The sequence below is a fragment of the Panthera pardus genome, unplaced genomic scaffold (genome assembly GCF_024362965.1).
Source record: "Panthera pardus isolate Hobbes unplaced genomic scaffold, ASM2436296v1 HiC_scaffold_1, whole genome shotgun sequence".
Classification (NCBI taxonomy): Eukaryota; Metazoa; Chordata; class Mammalia; order Carnivora; family Felidae; genus Panthera; species Panthera pardus.
In genome coordinates this window covers 41,353,191-41,369,474 of record NW_026526654.1, presented here as the reverse complement: position 1 = coordinate 41,369,474, position 16,284 = coordinate 41,353,191, and the positions used below count along the sequence as shown (strand labels likewise).

Here is a 16,284-nt window from a genome sequence, read left to right as displayed (position 1 = left end):
GCAGAAGGAGCCATCAATACTGCTTGAGGGAAGTCATGCTGACTTCCTGAGGTCCAGTTCTTAAGATCACCGATAATTTTTTTGAGTAAAACAATCTCATTCATTCTTTGGGGCAGAGTCTTCCCTCTGTTTCCCTAAAAGGGAACACACATACCACTCTTTTTATGTCTCAATATATCAGAATAGCATTAAAAATTTTTCTCAGTGCTTCAACCTTTGTAGCCTTGAAACACAGGATTCCAATAAAGAGAAATGAAATTATTAGTCAAGGACTTTCTTTTTTTTTTAAGGTTTATTTATTTTTGAGAGAGAGAGAGAAAGAGAGAGTGCACAAGCAGGGGAGGGGCAGAGAGAGGGGGAGAAACAGAATCCGAAGCAAGCTCCAGGCTCCCAGCTGTGAGCTCAGAGCCTGATGTGGGGCTCAAACTCATGAACAGTGAGATCATGACAACCAAAGTTGGACGCTTAACTGACTACACCACCCAGGCGCTCCAGTCAAGGACTTTTTAAACTAATAAGTAGGTATGTTATGGAGCCATCAGAATATCTACTTTTTAAAAATTTACTTTGGGGGCAGGGATGGGCAGAGAGAGAGGGAGAGAGAGAATCCCAAGCAGGCTCCGAGCTGTCAGCACCGAGCCCGATGCAGGGCCTGATCTCGGAGCTGTGAGATCAGAACCTGAGCAGAAACCAAGAGTTGGGCACTTAATCAACTGAGGCGCCCAAGCATATTTACTTTTGACATGAATAAACTGGAAGCTTTGTTAAGATCTGTTAAGGCCATGGAGAGAATCTAGGGGAAACTTTGTTCCTGCAGGTTGTTTGAGGAAAACTGATTTCCTAACCATTCTGTTGTTGGGACTGTAATTACTTTACAGCAGGAGTTAATGTGGAAGTGTATAAGCTCATTTGCTGTGGCCCTCTTTGTTGCACTCTAAGTGTGTGTTCTGCTTTGAAACCATATAAGTAAAGCAAATTATCTAAAAAGGGCATAGATGCACATAAGAAAACTTAGGGTTGTGGCATTATTTAGATACAATGCAAAGATGACATATTTAAAAACCAAAAGATAGATACTATTATGTAAAAGGAAAAATCATAATTTAATACTCAAACATTTCTGTGTCAGGTAGAGGAAACTCCACTTTGGAAGCTTAGACCTATTTCTGTGAAATTACATGTAACTTTTTAAGGGAGGTGGGCATTTAGAGTACAGAAATTACTTTATTGGCTTAACTCATATTGATTGTCTTTTGTTTATAGGGTATGGATAGTGTCTAAGGCCTTTTAGAACCATCTTTTTAAAAGTCATCTGTATTAACTTTCAGTAAAATGCACAAATTTCTAGGTGTACAATTTTTTTTAAAGAGCGTATTTATTGAGCTATAATTCATATACAATTCACTTTTTAAAGTATAAAATTCATTGTTGTTGTTTGGTGTATTCACAGAGTTGTGCAACCATCACCACTGTTTAATTTCAGAATATTGTCATCCTTCAAAAGAAACCTTATACACATTAACGGTCACTCCCCATTCTTCTCTTCCCCTAACCTTCTGGCAACCGCTAATCTAGTTTCTGTCTCTCTGGATTTGCCTATTCTGGACATTTCACATAAAATGGAATCACACAATATGTAATTTTTTTGTGTCTGGCTCTTTTCCTTTAGCTCTGTGTTTTTCAGGGTTTCTCCATGTTGTATCATGTGTTAGTACTTTGTTCCATTTTATGGCTGAATGATACTCCACTGTATGGTTATGCTGTATTCTATTTATTCATTCATCCATTGGTGAACATTTGGATTTTTTTTATTCTTTGGCTAATATAAGTAATGCTGCTGTGAACATTCATATATAAGATTTTGTGTGGGCATGTTTTTATTTCTCTTGGGTATATGCTTAGGAATATATTATAACTGTCTCTTGTTTCCTAGAAATTCATTGCTGAGTGGAAGGAAGATTGACAAGTGGGTCAGAAGGACTGAAGTGTTAGCTTGCAATAGGAATCCATCAAGAATCATTTAGGGAACTCCTGTGTTAGTGCTCACCTCAGCTCCATTCCTTAATACCAAACTTACACAGGCGACTAAAGCATATCATTGGTGCCAGGGGATGTAACTATCAATTTGAAGTTCATATAAAATAAGTAGTGACTCCTACCTGTAATATAGACACACTATTTCCCCAAATGAATGTTTCCCACAGTGATGACTCTCAGAGTAATTCTCTGGGAGATAAGCAGATAATTGTTGAGACTTGCTAATGTGTATGTGAGACACTTCTGGAAAAAAGAACATCTCTTGACTCTTGACAACCCATGATTATATTAAGCATTTGAACTATACTTAAAATATCCTGATAATGGATGTTCACATCTATGTGTGCCTTGTGTGCTAGTTATTTGAAAACTCCTTGATCTGGAAAAAACTAATAATTTATATACTAGGCTAGGCTTTTTGTAGACTTTTTTTTCCCTTGGAATATTTTCCTTATTGTCTGCAACAGCATAAATTGGAGTATGAACCTGTATCTATAGACAAAATGTACTTTATACTTTACCCTTTGGAAGTAGTTTTTGTGATTGGTAACTGAACAAAGTATAGCTGTAAAACCTGAGCACATGTGTGTGTGATGTTTTCAGTGAACTTAACTAGCTGCTGACAGGTTCTCTTGGATTTGGTATCTAGATGAAACCTGGCACATAATGGTCAGCCCTGAAGCAAATCTTCCTCTTCCCTTGGTTTTATTTAGTTCTTTCCAGTTGCTTTTCATTTTTGGCTTATTAATAATTGGTTAAGCCAAGATTATTTGAGACTGTATCCTAAGAGTTAGTAATCGTATAGGGAAGTGGCCTCTTCTGGAGCAGAAATTATGTTTAAACTCATTTTTTTTGCACTTCTAAATCTGAGTATAGTTGACATTTGGCCTGATGATGATTGAGTGAGAATTTTGAGTGTTTATAATGATAGTTGGCTCTTAATTATCTGGGAATGCAACTGGGAGCTTTGCATTTTGCTCTTTTTCCTTCCTGGCTTTATGAGGACCCGTGGGTCCTTCCCAAGAGAAGGCGAAATGGGAGGTGTACCTTATGTGAACCACTGAGACTCAGGGCTTAAGGGAACCATGGGGGCAGGAAAAAGGTTTCGATTTTTGACCATTCAGAGACTTTTGGATTCCATTTAGAATTCGGTGATCTGTGCAATTCTGATTACCACTATTTTGGAAGACTGAGAGTTAGCTTTGGATTGGCTATCAAGTGATATTAGTATTGGCAAAAACAGTCCTAGTATACTCCAGGATATTATGTAGTATGATGCCAAATCTTAAGAGAGGCCAGTGACTTGAGAATTATGTTGCTTAAAGCAATATTATTTGCTGAATATACCATATAAGTTAACCAAGAACATGCTGTAATTCAGAGGGTTAATCACATTTTAGAGAGATGCCCGGCTTAAAATAGCATTTTGGGTATGCATTTCAAAACAGGGTTAGATTTTTAAAGAGGGATTTCCGAGAATTGCTTCATCTCAACTTTTTATATTCCTAGTGCTAAGCGCCGTGCCAGGTATGTGCATAGCAACTGTCATTATGTGATTTTTGAGTGAATAGCTGGGTACTTTCTTAGTATCTCTGTTAAAATTAAGAAATAGTTTAAATGGAAAGTTAAATTAAAACATATTGTTTAGTCTGGATAAAATTTCAGGTAGCAAATCCATAGTGGTGACAAGTTCTCAATTTTTACCATTTCGTCCAGGAATATTCCCTTTAATTTTTTTTTTTTTTTTTTTTTTTAATTCTCAGGTTAGTTAACATACAGCGTAATCTTGGCTTCAGGAGTAGAATCCAATGATTCAGTACTTACATATAACACCTAATGCTTATCCCAACAAGCGCCCTCCTTAATGCCTATCGCCCACTTTCCCCACCCAACCTACTCTGCCACCCCCATCAAACCTTCTAGTTTGTTCCCTGGATTTAAGAATCTCTAATGGTTTGCCTCCCTCTCTGCTTTTATCTTGTTTTTTTTCTTTCCCTTCCCCTATGATCATCTGATAAGTTTCTCAAATTCCACATATGAGTGAAATCATGTGATATCTGTCTTTCTCTGATTGACTTATTTCGCTTAGCGTAACATCCTCCAGTTCCATTTATGTTATGGCAAATGGCAAGATCTCATTCTTTTTCATCGCCGAGTAGTATTCCATTATATACGTACACCACATGTTCTTAATCCATTCATCAGTTGATGGACATTTGGGCTCTTCCCATAATTTGGCTATTGTTGATAGCGCTGCTATAAGCATTGGGGTGCATGTGCCCCTTCAAGTCAGCACTCCTGTGCAGGAATATTCCCTTTTGAAAAGGTGTATCACTAGAGTGATATGTTTTCATAGATCCTTGTGTTTATCCTTAAACTATTGACAAAACTAGAATGGGTTAGCTCTTGTGCAGTAGAAGGCTACTTTAATAAAGCGATATCAGGAATTGAGGCAGGTTCTTCCTCCAAAACACTCCCCACCCCCCCCCCATTACCCCCTACCCCACACACTTGAAATGTAACCATCTGTTTGTTTTTGTTTTGTTTTGGTCTTGTTCTATTTTGCTTAAAATGTTCGTAGTGTAAATACTCAAAGGAAGAGTAATAATTAAATTTCACATAAGTGACTAGTATGTGTACACTGTATTTCAACCAATGGGAAGTTGGGTAAGACAGTTCTGCCCTGGAGACTGTGCAGTGTAGACTGGCATGGCCAGGGCATAGGTTCCTGATTACACTGTAGAGTTCACTCCATGCTGTGATAAATGATAGACATTGGGACTTGATTCTCAACTCCTGTTAGGTAGGGAGCTACTTACTGACCTGGATCTCAACCCAAGCAACCATACTGTAACTTAGTTTCCTCACGTAAAAATGGGCTAAGAGCTCCTATCACATAGGGTTACTGCGCCAATGAAGGGAGATTGTGCACAAAGTAAGCAGAGTAAGTGTTGGGTACCTGATTCACAGCAGAGAAGACTGAGGCCTGGGGACAATCAGAGACTCACTCTTGATTATACAAAGGAGCCTAACGTTCCAGTCTCATCTTCTTTGTCTCCAAGTTCCTTTCTATTTGGGACACAGTATTAGGGTAGTTTCAAAAGAACAGGGCCCATCCTTTTAGGAAGAACTGGCTTCTCTAACAATGTGAATAACCTTTTCAATAATTTTACTCCAGGAAAGGAGCTAGGAGGTAGACATTTGTTTTATTTAAATTATGTTTAGTTTCTACCTAATGCTTTTGATTGTGCACCTCAGTCCTTGTGTTTGTAAGTTTTTGGCATGTGTGACCAGTAAGATCTGTCAAAGTTATTGTGTCATTAACCATGATAGAGACAACTAATGGGATATAAAAATTGGACCTGTATTGTGGAGTTGTTGGGATCATGTAGCAGTTGCTTCAAAAATGAATTTAAAAAAATTTTTTATGTTTATTTTTGAGACAGAGAGAGACACAGCACGGGCAGGGGAAGGGAAGAGAGAGAGGGAGACATAGAATTGGAAGCAGGCTCCAGGCTCTGAGCTGTCAGCACAGAGCCCGACACGGGGCTCGAACTCATGAACCGTAAGTTCATGACCTGAGCTGAAGTCAGACGCTTAACTGACTAAGCCACCCAGGTGCCCCCCTTCAAAAATGAATTTTAATGGGGGTGCCTGGGTGGCTCAGTCGGTTAAGCATCCGACTTCTGCTCAGGTCATGATCTTGCGGTTCGTGGGTTCGAGTCTCATGTCAGGCTCTGTGCTGACAGCTCAGAGCCTGGAGCCTGCTTCGGATTCTGTGTGTGACTCTCTCTCTCTCTCTCTGCCCCTCTCCTGCTCACACTGTCTCTGTCTCTGTCTCTCAAAAATAAACATTAAAAAACTTAAAAAACCCGATTTTTAATGGAAGAAAGGAGAGAGAGGTGTTTTTAATTCTTTGACAGCTTTAGAAATTGACCGAAAAGCAGGACAGGTCCTTGATGTGCGCTGGCCTGGGGCTTCTGGCTGTGGAAACAATGCCTGATATGGGCTCTCTCATTTGAAGGCGAGCACTCAGTCATTCCCTTGAATGGAAAAATTAGGGCAGACCCATCTTTTGTGAATTGTTTCATGATGTGTGTCCTGTGTTCCACAGTGACTTCTGGTGATAAATCTTCCTTGGGTTTTGTTTTTGTTCTGTTTTGTTTTGTTTTTTGCGTTACTTAGGTTGAAATGATTGGCATGATGATAATCATATGTGTATCTTAAATATGATCTAGTAGTTGATCAACCAGTTAATATGTAACTCCATTTGGAACCAGTTATGAGACCATCAGAAGCTCATGGCCTAGTTTTTGTTGCAAACATCACTTTCCCTCTTTTAAAACAACTTAAATGGGCACTATGTTTTTATACTGTGATTCACACAAAAATATGATTTGAGAGCCATTTTTGGATTCTAAACATCTTTTACATGGCTGTTTGAAAGGAATTGAAAAATTTAAATGAGATGAGTGTCTGCTGACTTGCATTAGTGGATGTTTTGCTGATAACCAGTCTGGTATGAAGTGGTCTTTGAGAAGTTCCCAGAATGTTTGGGATTTAAGTCATGTGGATTATGTGGTCAGGATTGGAATGGAGAGATGATGGAGCGCTAGAGAAGCGTGTTGCTCACATTTTGTGGCAAATCTCATCCAGCCGTAGGATTAAAATAAAACCATAAAGGAGACAATAGAGGGTGTGAAGGTAGCTCCCATTTGTTTATTAAATTAATACATTTCATAGCAAAAGAAATGGCTTTTTTTGAAACTTGTGAACTTGTACTTATTGCCTGTATACTTAGCTGATATTTTCTTTCACAAAATATGCCCTTTGAAAAGTTCCTATCGTGGGCTTCTCTGGAGGCTATGGGTGGTAAGACAGGTTTGGCAGTGGTGTTTATGTGGAGTCTGCTTTTGGCCTGTCGCTCCACCCTTAATATGCTCTGGAGAGTAATTAACTTTCATAGGAAGCTTCTCACCCAAGAGCTTCCTGCTTGGTCCTGTTTCTTCTTAGCTACTTTCCAATAGGATGGCCAGTCAGCACACGGGACGCACGCTGGAAGAGGCACTAGCCTGGACTCTAGTGTGTAGTCTTTTTGTTTGTTTGGGGTTTTTTTTTGTTGTTGTTGTTTGTTTGTTTTTTAGAGGGCTCATGTATTTCTACATATCATTTGTGTGCTGTGAAGTAGATAGGGCAAGTATCAGTGTTTTTTGTTTTTGTTTCAATCAGGGGACTGAGCAGTGGCTTGTCAAAAGTGTGTCCGTTGAGATGGGTCCAGGGTTAAACCCCAGGCCTTTTTGTCTGATGTACCTCTCAGGTTAGTTCAGGTAATGGTTTTATTTAGCTGCATTAGGGAAATATGGAAAGGGGCACAAAAAAGTAGAAAAAACCCAAGTTTTTATAGAAGGCAAGGTGTGACTGTAACTACGCAGTGATTATTACTCGTTTGTGTTGACTTCTGTTAGCTTATGAGGGAAACACATAGTCTTTATTTATTTAGCTCCTATGAATCACAACCTCATTACGTAAAATGTATCACACCTCAAATAATTTACTAATGAGTAAGGTTCAAAATTATTGAACACAATAGTAATTGTTAGATTAGAACTTCTAGTTTGTTCTTTCAAAATTCTGGAATTTCTGCACACTGAATCTTTCTTAAAATAAGGATGGGTTTATATTTTAAAGTATGATTTAATTGTTTTAACAAGCCACCTTCACTGTAATTTGAGTTCCTTTACAGGTTTCTACAATATTTACGCTTTCCAGTATACAGAAGGTAGTCTAGTGGATTTTTATAATGTAGTAAATCAGTCTCTTCCTTTAATTAAAGGATGTCATGTCTGGCAAAACAGACTTTTGTTTGTTGGATAAGATGAAACTTCTTGTCTTCATTCTACAGATGGATGGTAATGGCTAATTACACTAGCTAACGTTTGTCAGTGCTCCTCCTGAGGCAAGGGTTGAGTGTTTTATACATTTTATCTCATTTAATTCTCAGTCACCCTATGAGGGAGGGTACTTTGTGTCTCCATGGCACAGATGAGAACATTAAGAAAGTTAATCTGGCTTGTCCAGAGTTACAGGTAGAAAATGGCAGGTCAGGGATTCCTGAGCTGGCCTCACTGGGAACGGTAGATACCATATTGTATGTTTCTTAAAGAATGTGGCCCAGGTGGTCCTGTAGACCAAACATCTCTGCTATAAATTTACGCTTTCTTTTTGTGGTTTAAAACGCTAGGAAAAACTTTTTTGTTTTAGTCCCCTAGGATGGGCCTTAGATGACTTTATATTTACATGGATATATAATTTGCTAATTAAAAATTTGTACTTTACAATAAACAGATGTTTTGAATTACTGAGGTTGGGGTAGCTAGCATATACAGTATGAATAATTTGTAATGTTCATGAAAATATCCAGAGAATCTCTTAAACCACTTAAAGATAATTTTTCATTTTTCATTTCAAGTACCGTATTTGCTTTCTTTGTCTCTCTCGCACACATAATCATTGTATATTAAGACTCAGTTTTCTTTTATCCAGGAACATAATAAAAAAATTAATGGAACATGTTTAACTTACAGAGTTACCTATTACACCCACAAGAGTGGAAGATTATCTTAAAGGGCATATTACATGGTGAAATACACTAATTTAGATTAAAAAAATCTAAATATAGATTGGAAGACAAGTTAATTTTTTTAGTTTAAGAACATTTAGTGTATGATGCAGTTGGAATACTTTCTTGCTGAGTACTTACAAAATGCTGTAGGTTTTTGGTTGCATGTGGATGGTTCTGTAATTTTCTAGGAAGTTGTAATTAATACATTAAGTATTCTTTTTTAAATTAAATTAAAATTTTTTTTAATTTTAGAGACAACGCATGTGAGTGGGGCAGGGGTTGGAGGGAGGGAAGGAAGGAGAGACACAGAGAGAGAGAATGAATCTTAAGAAGGCTCCATGCTCAGTGCAGAGCCTGATGTGGGGCTTGATCCCACGACCCTGGGATCATGACCTGAGCTGAAATCAAGAGTTGGAAGCTTAACCAACTGAGCTGCCCAGGCGCCCCTACATTAAGTATTCTTTACAAGTAATCTACTTTCATGACATGAGTTTAAATTTCATGTAGTTTTCTGTTTTGTGGTTGTATCCTAATTTAACAAATTTCTTATTGGGCATTTAGGATGTTTATAATTGTTGCTGTTACACATAATGCTGTGAAACAATCCTGTCATGTCTTTGTGTTCTTGTCCTGCTGTTGTAGTATAAATTCCTGGATCTGCACTTGGTGTGCCTCAGAGTATGCATATTTAAGACTTCAAATACATATCCCAAGTTGCCTTCTAGAATGGTGGTATGGTTTTATAATACCTTCAGTAATGTACAGAGAATGCCAGATTCCCATGTCCTTAATTTATGGACTCTTACTTAAAAATCTTTGTTTATCTTTTATATATCTGTTTTCTTTATAAATACAGTATAAATGGAGTCTGGTTTTATATTATCAATATTTAGATTTTGAAAATATTATAGATATACACATATATATACAAGAATACACTAATATTTTGACATGGATGGGTGTGGTCTGAAATCTACATACCATGAATTTTGCTTTCTATAGTCTTTGTGGGGAAATAAACCATTCTGGATGGTTGGGTTTTCTGAATATGTCTGTATGTTTTATTATTTCTACTTAATATTCTGAATGTTACTAAGCTTTCTGTATGGTGCAGAGATATTCCTTTGAGGGTTAATTATCAGAGTGTGTTGTCACAGTGCTAACTTGCAGGTCAGTGCCTGTAAAGAGGTTAAGCTTCATGGCTGTTAGCTACCCTCAAGTATTTGATTGCACAGCCTCTTGGCCATTATAAGCTAATAAGCAGGTGCTATTTTCCTTGTTTGAGATGAGTAGACGGGTTCAGAAAGGTTATTTAACTTGCTTAAGGTCACACAGCTCTTAGGTAATGAAAGTGGGATATGAACATACTTTTGTCTGACATGAGCCCTTTCTCTTTCCATTCCATCATTTGCTGCCATGCCCTCTTGATTGGCCCCATCCAGGACTGTTGACTGTCTTCACTGCTATGCATGTGTCAGTACGAACAACCTTTCTTTCTTGTAACTTACTGCTTCTAATCTGGGTTAATTTGGGAACCTCAATCACCAGATTGTGTCAATGGTGGATAATCAAGTATTGGTGGCTCTGAGGGGCTGTCCTATGACTAGACAGAATAGACTTTGACATCCGTTTTGGATGTTCTTGGGACTTTTTTATGCCTTTTTGGCTTTGGAGAGGAGTTTTCAGATAAATGAGATGTTACTGTGTTTTTCCTGGTTGGGATCAATGCTTATCTTGAGTTTGTCTTGGATCTATTTGGGGGAAATTCAAGAGAGTTTGTGCTGCATGGGGTACCTGGGATAATCCATGGGCCACTTAAGGTTTTCCCCCCAAAGGAATGTATCAATCTGTTTAGATATGTTTTATTGCATTTTTATACTTTGTGTTTACTTATGTGACTGTGAGGTCTTTAAGGGAAGAGCTTCTTGCATTTTTTTTCTTTAGATCTCGACCCAGTATCCAGGTGAGTGTCTGTAACAGAGACACTCAGCACATGTTTAATTCATGCAGCAATGTAGCCTTCTGTAGATTAATGCTGTGTATAGGAAAGGATCTACTTCTCGTGTTTGAGCGTATTACCTCCTGGCCCAGGCTCCCATCCATATTTATAGAACCAGCTTATGAGAAACTAGCTTTTATTCTAAAAACAACTTGTTTTGCATTTAACGGATAATATGTCTAGCTATAGCCATGTTGGGCATTATGGAAAAGATGCGGAAGGCATTTTTCTATTTTTCCACAGGGACTCTAGGTGGGCTGAAAACCTAGCAGCGGTAAGGACAGCAGGAGCCTTATAGCTCACTTAGGGTTTAAGGTTAGGGACTTCCCGAGTCAGATTTCCAAGATGGCATTTTCCCCTGCAGTGGCAGGTGGAGTGAGGGCCCTTGCTTTCAGGTGACGGGTGCACCTCTAGGGCTGCTGGCATCACTGCCATTGTAGCATACTCTTCCTGCACCGTTAGCTAGGGAGCCAGTTTCGGGAGTTGTTCTTGGACCAGCTTTTTCCCACCGTGGCCTCCATTTTCTCTGCTACTATATCCTCTGTAAGATCCACTTTCCTCCCAACTACTCTACCCTCAAGAGACCAGATCTGTAGACATTTTTCCAGGTGGTTTCGCTAAGGAACATTGGTTGTGGTGACTGTAGGTGGCCTGTTCATATGTTATAGCCTTAAGGGAGGAATTGTCTGTTTAAAATATGTACCATCTTCCATGTCTTTCTTTTGTCTCTCTGTGTTGGGATTTAATAGCCTTCTCCCTACGATGTTTCAGTAAAGAGCTCATGATGCAAGTCAGGACCATTTCGTAAATCTGTTTCAGGAGAGTCATGCCCTCTGCAGTTTTGCTTTGCCATGAAACTTGAGGAATTTAAGGATGGGACTGAAATTAGTGATATGCATCTATAGTTGGTATTTCAAGTTTATATCTTAGTCTATTTTTATTTATTCTTGGTAAACTAGGTTGCCCATAGGATTTTTACAGAAAACATACTGGAAATTTAGCTTCTAACTTTTGGTGATCAGCCATTAGATAGTTACATTACAGAAAACTCTCATTATGTTTTTTTTTTCTTTTTATATTTGCTCATGCTAAAATGGTTAATCTCTCTCTTTGTAACTTAAAACTACATGTAATTTCCTAAATGGAACGACTTTTGGTGATATATGCACTTCTTTCAAGTATAACATTAGATGCATATTAATTAATCTTGTGCTGAATTTGACTTGTGTATTAACCCCTATTGAGAGAACATTAATACCTAAATCTGTCTTTCAGGCAGTAACAGAGAAGAATTTTGAGACAAAGGATTTTCGAGCTTCTCTAGAGAATGGTGTTCTGTTGTGTGAGTAAGTATTTAAAGCGCTGAAAACATTCTTCAAAAGCAAAGGTGTGTATGTGTGTGTTGTGAGTTGTCATCATGGCCACCTTAGTCACAGATCTGTTTTCTTGGTAACAAGTGAGATTTGATCTCTGCAAATTGATACCCCTACAGTACCAGACAGCAGGAAGGGATTATCAGTCTCTGCATCTAAAGATAGCATTGGTGAAATATATATTATTTTAAATTAGTAAACAAGAAAGATTCTGTTATTTCTTGATGGGCCAGTAGGGGTGGGTGGTTGAGGAGGAAGCTGTATTACATTGCACCAGCTCTCCCTTACTCTGAGTATTCTAACATATGGAATTGCCTGGCTTAGAAGTTAATATAAGTTTTTTCTTTTTTTCATCAATAAAGAGTGATGCTTGTAGAACAAATATAAGCAGTAGCAAATTTTTCTTTTAAGCTTTAAGTGGAGTCATTACATTACTGCAATCACGTTGAGTTATGCATGGGCCATTCACATTTAGTTAATATATTGTTGAAAATCGTGTCCAAGATTTTGGTTATCATAAGTAAACTACGCTTCTGGCGTGATTGATGGTATCAGGCCTACATCATATGTTTGGTATACTGCTTTGTCCTTCTGTGGATCAGAGTGCAGTTAGCCAGGTATGTGACCTTTGTGGGTAAGGGAGAGGTAGGACTGTGGGATGTAAAGATGAAGTCTTGGGTGAGGTTGCAGGTTGTAGAAGTGAGCAAATAAATTATAAGAATGTACTTGAGTATGCACCCACGTTTTTGAAAGGGCTTAAGTACTCCAATCTAGACACTTACCACGTCGGTATTTACGGAATCTGTCCCAAAGCAAACACTGGGAGTATATGTACTTGTATTTAGATGACTTAGATTATCCTTTTAAAGGAAGGTTGTCTGCAGCAAATATCAAGAGTCAAAGGGCTTAGGTTTGATTTCTTGCCCCATTACTTTTGGACATTTGAGCAATTGATTTAACATCTGAGCCTTATTTTCTCATCCATGAAGTGGAAATCAGCATATCTGATCTGCCTAACTCACAGAGTTGCAAAGTTCCATAATATATATATTAAGGTTTTTATAAACTATCAAACTTTGCGTAAATATAAGTTCTTGCTAGGAAGATGGCCATGTATATAACAGCCTATATCTCATCAGCTCTTTTGATAGATGTTCACACTTTTTTTTTTTTTGTCTTAGAGCAATGTTGTTAAGTTGAACCAGCTGAAGTTATTGATATTCAAGCATTTGTGACTTATAGAAATGTCAATTTCATGTGGTTCTACCTGATACACAGCAGAACAGGCATATGAAGAAGGGCCAAATAAAGTTTAAGGGGGTGTTAGTTGTCCTCTTCTGATGTCACATTTAGAAGTGCCATTGCCAAATAATGTTTAAACTAATTCTTGTAAACCATGTGGTCACTCTAATTGGCCAATGTTAGGAAATTATATTAATGAAAACTGTAAAATTTAAATATGTTCTAACTCATTCAGAAAATGGAGGGGGGAAATGATGGTTAGATGTATGTGATCTTAAAGCTACCCTAGCTAGGAGTATGGACTATCTAGAGGTTTGCAGTGAAATAACTTTGTCCGTTGTAAGCTCCACAAGTCAGGATAAGCATTAGGTAGGAAGTGTGCCTATGAAGTACTGAATGGTTTGTAGAGATGTGAGAGCATTTAGCCCAAACAAATGATCTTAAAAAAAATTTTTTTTTAATGTTTATTTATTTTTGAGAGAGAGAGAGAAAGAGAGCGAGAGTGAGCAGGGGAGGGGCAGGGAGAGAGGGAGACACAGGATTCAAAGCAGGCTCCAGGCTCCAAGCTGTCAGCACAGACCCCAGTGTGGGGCTAGAACTCATGAACCATGAGACCATAGCCTGAGCTGAAGTTGGATGCTCAACCGACTAAGCCACCCAGGCGCTCTGGTGATCTTTTCAAAGAAGTCACTTTGTAGGTTTATACTACCAGTGATGAGCTATTACTTAAATCCTTTTTAGGGTTCCTCCTTTTGGGGCATTGCCTGCATAACAAGGTCATTAAACATGCTTGAGAGACTCTTAGAGTTTTTAATTTAAAATGCAATTTATGCACCAACTGGTCCCTGAATGATTTGAGGTGATTTCTAAAAACTATACCCAATCTGAGAGGATGAGCATATTGTTACCACTGAGGATATGCAGAGTTGATGAAAAACTGTTTGGACCACAAGCGGTATTATTAGATTAAACACAGCAAACATTTGGATGCATGTTTAGAGATCTATTGGCTTTAAAAAAGTCACTTTAATTCACAACTTCCAAAAGTCACTCTCAGATTGTTTCCTAGCTGGAATAACACCAGTTGGGGGTTTTGTGCATTACCAGAGAAGTCTAATCAATGTGTTTGGGGCCCAGTATTCTTCAAATGAATGTTTTCCAAAAGTAGCGTTAAGTAAATATTAAGCTGTGGTAATCAGCAATTGTAGTTTATTGAGGGACATCAAAGTATTGCATGTTTGTGTTAAAAAAAATCTTTCTCTTAATTGTGAGTCACATTGCTTACAGCCACTGGTCAATGAAGCATTTAATCTAAAAGGTGTAATCCTGGGGGGGGGGGGGGGAAGCCTAGGTAACTATATTCTGTATAAATCCGTAAATAAGAAAAGCCTATCTGGTTGGTCTGTGAAATGATTAAGCAGGGATCACTGTTTGATCACCTCCACCTGAGTTATAATGCCTATGAGGAAAGCAAAATCCGCTGTTCAGAGTCTAGTATTAGAAGTCCTGACTCTTAAATTAATGGTAAATATAGTAAGCTTTGAGAATATTTTACCCATAAGAGATTTCAAGTGTTAGCTGAAATATGATTAGGATATTTTAAAATTCTAATTCATTTTCTTACAGAAGAAGGCTGACTTCTGCTTGGTTCACTGCCAGAAAAATGGATTCATGTGAAATATAGGATCTGCTTGTTGCCTATTAAAAATCTCCAGGCATCCTAGTTCATTATTGTCATTAGAGTTTTGTTATTACTTCATCTAATTTCAGCAGTCTTTTATTCATTAGTTGCAGTTATCCTTTTTGGGCTGGATTCTGAAATATCAAAGTCAAGAGTTAGAGGAAGTGAGCTTATTTATAGCTTCCACCCAACTGGCAGTGTTCTGACATTTCAGATCGTCTAAATTGGGCATAAACTCTGTGCTGAGGCTTCAGACGAGATAGACACCTGAGTAATGAGGATAATGTGCCCCTAAATCTGATTGACTATTGAAGTTAGTATCGCCTGTTAATCATTTTAGTATCATTTAGTGTTTACTGACTGTGAGATCTAATTGAGCTGAGGGCTAAAGAATACTGTCCTGGTTAAAGCCTGTTGTAGTAATTCTTTTACTGTATACCCTAGACATGTAATCTCTCTTGGCTTTACTAAACAGTGAGATGGAAACAAAATCTAATTTGGGAATTTTTCCAATTAGTAAAAGGATTGACAAGAGTCTGTAAAGTGGCTTCAACTCTTTGTTATTTATTGATAGTATTCATTAGGGGAATAATTAGTCCCCTAAGTTCAGTGTTTATTAGTGTTCATGAGGACTACCTTACTATATATTTTTAAAAATATGAGATTTGCCACCTACATAAATATCCATAGCCTCTCTTGCTCTGTGGTTCTAGCAGAATTATTTCTCTTCTCTAAACATATTTGGTAGAGGCATATATAGCTAGTGATATGAGTTAGTAATTTCACAGTTACTCATCTTATGATAGCAATCTTGGAAATACTAAAATGAAAACATTCTTTATTCTCTTTATGAAGTAAGATCATTTGAAGATAATTTTATTGGGTGTGTCTCTGGTTAGTCAGTTTTATTTCCCATCCCTGGAACATTGCCAGTCTTTGCTCTATCTCAAATCAGGCATGCCCCAGAAGTTTATATCTCTTTGAACTTGGCTCAAATGATTGAGAAAACTCTTCTCACATTGTTACCAGGCCTTCTTTCCATGGCTTGCAGTTTGGAAAGAGTGAATCAAGATGTTCACCCGTTTGGTTTGAGACATCTTGTTTCTATTTATGTCTGTCATGTGACCACTACACTGTCTACCTAAAAGTAACATGATGTTTTGTTAAAGATGCATTCAATAGAAGGAGAAGGTTCATTAAAAAAAAATCCTATTAATTTTCTATGGGATACTCAGTTGATTGTTCTAAGACATAGGGCAAGGTAAAGAACTTTGTCACTTCTCATTCACACAAGAGAGCACTGTCTTTTGTTAGGGTTGGAGACCGTAAC

General features: G+C 37.8%; 1 protein-coding gene across 20 annotated transcripts in view; it reads left to right on the top strand.

The window, feature by feature from the left end:
- LMO7 (LIM domain 7) overlaps positions 1-16,284 on the top strand; it is a 192,942-nt gene that overhangs the window by 56,246 nt on the left and 120,412 nt on the right. For all 20 annotated transcript variants that reach the window (XM_053897305.1, XM_053897562.1, XM_053897832.1 and 17 more), the window contains exon 2: positions 11,934-12,004. In XM_053897305.1, the coding sequence (XP_053753280.1) occupies positions 11,934-12,004 (71 nt within the window). The remainder of the gene's footprint in view (positions 1-11,933; positions 12,005-16,284) is intronic.